Source organism: Buceros rhinoceros, unplaced genomic scaffold (genome assembly GCF_000710305.1).
Source record: "Buceros rhinoceros silvestris isolate BGI_N320 unplaced genomic scaffold, ASM71030v1 scaffold3755, whole genome shotgun sequence".
Classification (NCBI taxonomy): domain Eukaryota; kingdom Metazoa; phylum Chordata; class Aves; order Bucerotiformes; family Bucerotidae; genus Buceros; species Buceros rhinoceros.
The window spans coordinates 7,166-14,149 of NW_010414401.1; the positions used below are offsets into that span (position 1 = coordinate 7,166).

The 6,984-nt window shown below is 48.0% G+C and overlaps 1 protein-coding gene across 1 annotated transcript in view; it reads left to right on the top strand.

The window, feature by feature from the left end:
• The window catches only part of NOC2L (nucleolar complex associated 2 homolog (S. cerevisiae)), a gene marked incomplete at its 5' end in the record, with an annotated part of 41,138 nt that overhangs the window by 6,582 nt on the left and 27,572 nt on the right, over nucleotides 1-6,984 (top strand). Inside the window, 3 exons of the mRNA XM_010137070.1 lie at nucleotides 1,350-1,463; nucleotides 1,891-2,079; nucleotides 3,831-3,970. Of these exons, the coding sequence (XP_010135372.1) occupies nucleotides 1,350-1,463; nucleotides 1,891-2,079; nucleotides 3,831-3,970 (443 nt within the window). The remainder of the gene's footprint in view (nucleotides 1-1,349; nucleotides 1,464-1,890; nucleotides 2,080-3,830; nucleotides 3,971-6,984) is intronic.

The window sequence follows — 6,984 nt, forward strand, 5'->3', positions numbered from 1 at the left end:
GAGAGGACAGCAGGGTGACATTTAAATGAAAAGCTGCAGCACAACATTGAAATGAGGCTGGGAACCCTTTGATGATACAGATGACTGGTGTACGGTGAGGGGAGGCTGGTACACCTGGTATCAAAGATGTAGTGGTCTACTCCGAACTGCCTGTGGCAGCGAGCAGGCTTCTGCAGCCCTGCAGCTGTGATCTTTCTGATTTCCTGGAGAGTTCAGTAGTGCAGATAAGGTAACCGGTTTTTGGAGGCATCAGCTATGTTTGTGGTCCCACTGTACCAGATGTTTCGTAACCGGGCCAGCCATGTCCAAGCAAATCTATGCTCTGAACAGGCAAATGGAGGCAGGCTGGGAAAGAACCAAATCTGTGTGTTTGCTTCCCAAGAAGTTGAGGAGAGAGACCAACATACGATTGTGCAGAGCTGTGTAAGACTCAGGTTAATGAGTCAGGGGTGGGCTGTCTGTTAGCCCAGACTTCTGCACAGGCTGACCTGCCCCTCTCCAGCTGTTGTAGGTGTTTTGATGATGCGCAGGGTGCTTGTCACCATGCTTGTATCACTGTGACTAAGGATATGTCTCAGCAGAAGTGCAGCCGTACACAGGTCCTGTCTCTAGCTCCAAGCCCTGCTGCTGCTGCTGTCATTTGAGTTAATACAGTGAATAGAATGTTCAGGGAACTGAAATTAAGTCAGGTGTACCACGAGAAGATGTATCTTGGGAATTGCAACCTCTTTGCCCGGAGGGACAAAACATTGATAAATTCAGAAATCAAACCCTGGTGTCCCTTCTCAGGGAGGAGGGAGAAAAATGCATCTTTGATAGCATTCTGTGAGAACCGAGGATTTGGTGTTCGTAGTGAGAACTGCAGTGTGATTGCAGTGTAGTTATGTTCTGCAGAACTCAGTGTAAGTCATAAAACATTACGACTTTTGTCGGGCTGGAAGATGTATTGGCCAAATATGTCACTAGTGGGGTGTTGCTGCCTGGGGGATGACAAGGGAGCTCTGCAGAGCCGAGGAGGTTGTTGCATGCACAGGCTGGTGTCTGTGCTCAGAAGCTCAAACGTGTATTTAGGCAGAGATGTGTATTTTTCAGAGATGCAGGTTTTGGACAATTTCCTTTATTGATTGTGGAAACATCAATCTTGCTTTTCATGTGGTCTTACAGCTAAAGTATGAGGACAGAATGGCTGCCAGTGCTGTCATGACTGATTCTGTGACAATACAGCCTGCTATCTTTGTGTCGTCTTCCTCCTCTTGTTTGGTGTGAAGGAGGGAAGTTTGGGCCTGTCTGTAACCAGGAGGCCACTCTCCATCCCTTCGCTTATCCACACCTTTTATTTTGTGTTCCAGCAAGCAGTTACCTTGTGGAGCACAGGCGAGGAAACAGTGAGAGTACTAGCCTTCCTTGTGCTGAACAAGATCTGCCGCTACAAGAAAGAGATGTACCTAAGTCCCTTGCTCAAGGTAAGGCTGGGACCTTCTGTACTCTGCAGCTTTTCTTTCTCACATTATGTTCAAAGACCTTAGAGCATGAGCCTGCAGCCTGTTGGGTAGGGCAGATGCTGGAGATGATGCTGGCTACCTCCAGAAAATTAGAGAAGAAATCTTAAGTTACAGAAAGAGACCCATGACCAACTGTAAGCTGATACGGCTCAAAGCCATCCTGCAGTTCTCTTTTCTTGCAGAGGAGCCATGGCAGTGGCATCTCGAACCTCTTGTGCTAAAAAAACCCTTCCCCTGAAGAAGGAGCAGGCTGGATTATTAGTTTTCCATGTTTCTTTGAAGTGATGCTTATAAAAGGAACACTTCTCCTGGTTTGGGTGTACCTGGGTGGGGAAGGGTAGTGAAAGAAGGCTTTTGTTCTATATATCTTGTCCTCTTTCCTGCACAGCAAATGTATATCGCATTCGTGAAGAATTCCAGGTTCACCTCTCCCAATGTCCTGCCCATGATCAACTTCATGCAGCGCACCCTGACGGAGATGTACGCCCTGGACACCCACACCGCCTACCAGCACGCCTTCATCTACATCCGGCAGCTGGCCATTCACTTGCGCAGTGCAATGACGATAAAGAAGAAGGTGGGTACCTGTCAGCGTGGAAGGGGTCTGCCCTCCTGTGGGGAATGTGCAGAGGGGAAAATCCCAGCAGCCACTTCAGGCTCTTCGTAGTGTCTCTGAAGTGTCAGTGCTTGTGTCTGACCCATTTCATAATGCGCCAAGGAACTTTTTGCCAGGGTCCGCGTGCTTCAGAGATCACCGCCTGTGTTAGTTTAGAATTTCAGCAAGGAAGGAGGGAAAAGACAACTGCAGGGTGGGAGTTGCTTTTCTTTCCTCAGTTTGCAAGAGTTTATGATGTATTTTCCATGCTCTGCCTTGGGCACCCTTTTTCCACTCTGTGAAGCTCAAGGTAAAGAAGATTAGGAACTACCCGGGTGTGTGCATCTTTGTAGTGAAGTCCATACTATTTAAAGGACTTAATGGAACAAAGCAGCTCAGACCTTTTGGGAGCAGCCCTGATTTCAGCCACCTCCAGTCTGACCTCAGAAATCTGAGTCGGGTTGCTAATCCTGGCTTTATTCATGTTTTAGCAAAACAGACCCCTATAGATTAATTGTTCAGCTGCTCTGAAACATTGTGGGGTTGGTGACCAGTTAAACCTCCTGGCTGTTCAGACATGGGGATAAATGAAAAGAGATAAATGAAGTCTGGGCTGCATTTGCCTTAATTGGATTGCACTGGTTTCTTACACCCTCAGTCCTGGCCCAGACAAGAACTAAATCCCCTTGATTTCAGAGCTGGGGAGGGCTGTAGGAACTTTAAATGACAACAGCACAACCAAAGTGTACGAATCCAAGCAATAAGCCAATTAATTTAAATAGAGCAGTGGGCGATGGTGGGAGGCGATTACAGGAGCAGATTGCTTGTCTGCTCTGTGTGAGAGAGACTGAGAACGGAGCTGCTTGGAACAGCTCAGTGACCTGGGGAGAGCTTAAGCGCATGGCAGGGAGAGTGGGGGCTTGCCCAAAGTTCGTTCTCAGCTCTTCTGCCTGTCATTGTCACTGCAATTGAAAGAAATGAAACTGTCCTAGGTGATGTCTCCTCCAAAAGCAGGCAGGAGGGCAGGGTTGATCATTTGTTCTTTGCTTTGGCAGTGAATGTTCAATGGAACATCTTCCAAGGTACACCGGTGCTAGTGGGGCAGTGGTTGGGGTGGTCAGATAATTCAGCTGAGGGAAGGGAAGCCTCAGATGGGAAGGACAAGCTGCTACATAAAACCAAAGGAGTTTGAGTGTGGAGAAGGGAAATCCAGATGAATTCAGGTGAATTTCTTGTTAGGTTTAATCTGTAGGGTAGCTTTAGGCACCCTTTTGCCCCACTCTGGTCTGCAGAGGCCAGAATGTCATTTACAGAGGTGTCAGAGAGGGGTGCTGCTTCCCAGCCTTCTCGCCTGTGGGAGACTAGGGACTGTCCCAGGGACTGTGGGCAAATGGAACAGTTAAAGGTTTCCTAATGCTTGGCCTCATCCCACAATCTGCTGTGAACTGGGTCATCAAATCACCCTTCTCAAATGAGGCAGACCTGTGAAGAAAAGCAGTCGGAGTTGCTCATTGTTTCTTTTGAGGCACTGACTAGTACCAAATCCTAATGCTGCCAGTGCAGCATCTGAACTTGCCGGATGGTGGGTCAGCCACTAGCATCAGATGTTAGTTATTCTTCCCTAAACAGTACAGTGTCCTCTTGGAGAATGCTGGAAAAAACGAGTCCTGTAGAGAAACCAGAGTGAGCTCCTCTCAGATGCCGCATTTTCAAGTTTGTGCCTTCTCCTGCAGGAGAACTTCCAGTCTGTCTATAACTGGCAGTATATCCATTGCCTGTATTTCTGGTGTCGCCTTCTCAGCACAATCTATCCCAGCGAGGTCATGGAGCCGTTGATCTACCCTTTGACACAGGTCATCATTGGCTGTATAAAGTAAGTAGGATTTTTTGTTTTTTCTTTCGGCTGTACATTTTTCTCTGCCGTGTGGGAGAGCAGTTACTAAAGGGAGTTACTGTTCTGTGATCTGGATTTGATCTTGCATTGTAAGGAATTGTCTGAGAGCTGCTTCTGATTGAAGTACTCCAGCCAAAGATGTGTTGTGAGCAGTCTGTGTTTAGGTGGTGCGAGAGTTGCGGTGTAGATTGTTCTTTCCTAGGCTAAAGGAAGCCTTTTCTCTTGTTAAGAAGCTTCTCTCTGTATAAGAGAAGTCGCAATCTGAATGGCCTGGTCAGATTATCCTCCCAGGCATACGAAATGGCAAGGAAAAATACACTGACTTGCCCCAGGACCTAACAGTGCCAAAGTACAGAATCGGGTCCCTGTGTCTAGCTCTGTAAGTACAGTTAGAATATTAATTTTTTGGTGCATATCTGTGAGAATTTGAAGAACTAGGACACACTGATTGTTTTTAGTGTGTCTCTGGTGAGAATTTCTGTCTCTTTTCCCATCAGTTTATATATGAAATTTTCGTGCTTTGAATGGCTGCTAATGAGTGTTGAGGGCATTTCTGAATCTCTGGTGATCTCTGAAATCCTGTTAGCTCTGTTAACCAGATTCTCAGCTTTAAAGCACCACCCGCCTCGTCTCGAGGAACTCCCAAGTGATGAAGAAGATAAGCAGATTTAAACGATCGTTAGCGTATGCATACATCCCTCTTCCCGTCCCCCCTGCACACAGGTTGCTTCCCGCTGCTGCGGTAGAGCTTTAGTTGTCCTGGGGACTGATCCAGGCAGTTTTTTACCTGCCCAGGTAGATAAATCAGCATTTGGGGCCAAGGAAAGGTGAATCAGGTGAGTCTCAGCAAGAGCAGTAAATAGAATTTGCTGGCATCTGTGATGGACTGTTTGGCACAAAGTGGAGTTACTGTCTGACAGGGCTTTAAAGATTTGGGAACCTGACAGATGGGTTCTGCGGTGGGGAAAATAGAAATAGATCCCACCCAGGCTTCCTTACTGAACCAGGCCAGTGCCCAGGGTATCAGAAAGGGGTTGGTGGGATAGCAGATGTGGGAATGAGGTGGCTCTGTGGGCTTCACTCTACCCAGGATCCCTGGTGGCTCTCTCGTGGGTGTAGGCAGCCCCATCCCAGTGTTGATGGCTGTCCTGACAAACACACTGCCGAGAGTCCTCTTGGAGCCACGTCCCATGGTGTAGATATGTCCATGGCAACCGAATGTTGCAGAAGAACTCGGGTTGTTTCTGTCTGGGGTGAGAGAATAAAGTAATCTCGCCTGCAGATCACAGGATTTTTGCTTTGTGTACCACTTCATGCATTTCTGGAAGGCTGTGCAACATCTGGAATACCTTCTTTCACTTCTGACGTGGTGCCGTTGAATGGATCTGGAGAATGCCAGTGCTGGGAGGAGAGCCCCCTTCCCCAGTGCCTCCAGTACCGGGAGGTGGCGCCGGGCTCAAGCACAAGGGTGCTGAGTGGGACGTCTGTCTGTCTGTGGGACCCGATCAGCTCCTCACTCTGCTCTGACCTTTTACTCAAGGGGAAGGGGGAGAAATCACTATCCAACAGAGGCTTTTATTGCTCTAGGGAGGGACCAGGACAGAATTTGAGAAGTGATTAAACAAGGTAACTAGGAAAAGAGGGTTGGGGTTTTTTTGCAACTGAGTTGTTGCAGAAGCTCCTGTTCCATGTCATCCTTTTTCCCTTCATCCCATAAAGTGTTTTTTTGGACTGTATCTTGGTCTTGGGTTTTTGACTTGCTCCCAGTCTGAGCTATAAAAATGAAGCTCCTCCTTGGCTTGTAGTTAAATGAGGATATTTGGTGCCTGCTAAATTTGGTTTCCAGTCTCTCAGCACAACTAGGGGAGAAAGTAGGTACCGCCTCCTCCACAGAAGCAAGCACAGCCTTGGTGTCCCTGAGCAACTTCCTTGGTTCCTCCCCCTCCTTCCTTGGTGGGGCGGAGGCTGATGTTGAAAACAGCTTTTTGTCTGTCCTCTCTAGCCAGGGGAAGATTGTGGTCACCCAGGAGCACAACAGAAGGAACTGTAGAGAGTAAAAATACACCTTGAGAAGCCTTAGGCTGTTCTGTACACCACAGCCTGTGCCCTGGCTGCATAGGAGAAGTACAGCAGGGGATAGTGATGGTCAGACATGAGAGAGCATGCTCTGCTCTCGTGAGTCAGTTTGAACCCCTGGCTGCACCCTGGAGTGTCCAGGCAGCAGAGCTGGGACCCAGCTGTGGTTTGTATTCCCTGTGCATCCAGCCATCAGGACATTGAGCAGGCTGGTGCATGGCCGTGCACTCTGAAATTAATGGTCTTTGTTTACAGTAAATCTATACACTTAGCAGGTTTATTCCTTGATCAGTTAATTCCTGAGAATGGCTTTCGTCATCTCCAGTGGTGCCAGATCAGGGGTGCAAAGCAGATTTATTCTGTAATGGATCCAATGATAATTATTTCACTATTTGGAGGGGGGGATATGCAGGTGATTTATGGTGCCTGGTTAGGCGTTTTTTTCTTCTCTCCTGGATTGCTCAGCAAGCTCTTTGGGAAGGGGATTCACTGATCAGACTTGACCCTGTTGTCTGGGAACTGTGTTTTTTTAAAAAACAAAGAAAGAAGTCCTTGTTAATGCTGGAGGCATCTGTGTCTTCAACTACAGTTCAATAAGCTGAGAGGTTTCTGGAGCGGTATGGTAAGGAGTCTGGTGTCCTTCAGGGATAGCTCTGCATTCTGCCTCAGCTGCTGGCTCGTGGTGCTGGGGACCTTCTCAGTCCCAGCCTTACAAAAGGGGGTGGACTCTACTTCTTCCTTAATACCTGGGTGCATAATGGTTTGAAGTGGGGGTCAAAATCCAGCCTCCTCCCCTCCATGCTGATTCCTGGCTGTTCAAATGCTCACGTTGTCTCTGTGGAGATGAGAATAGCTCAGGTGCTCCTCTGGATTGGAGAGGGCTGAGGAGATTTGGCAGTGAGATCACTCTCATTCCC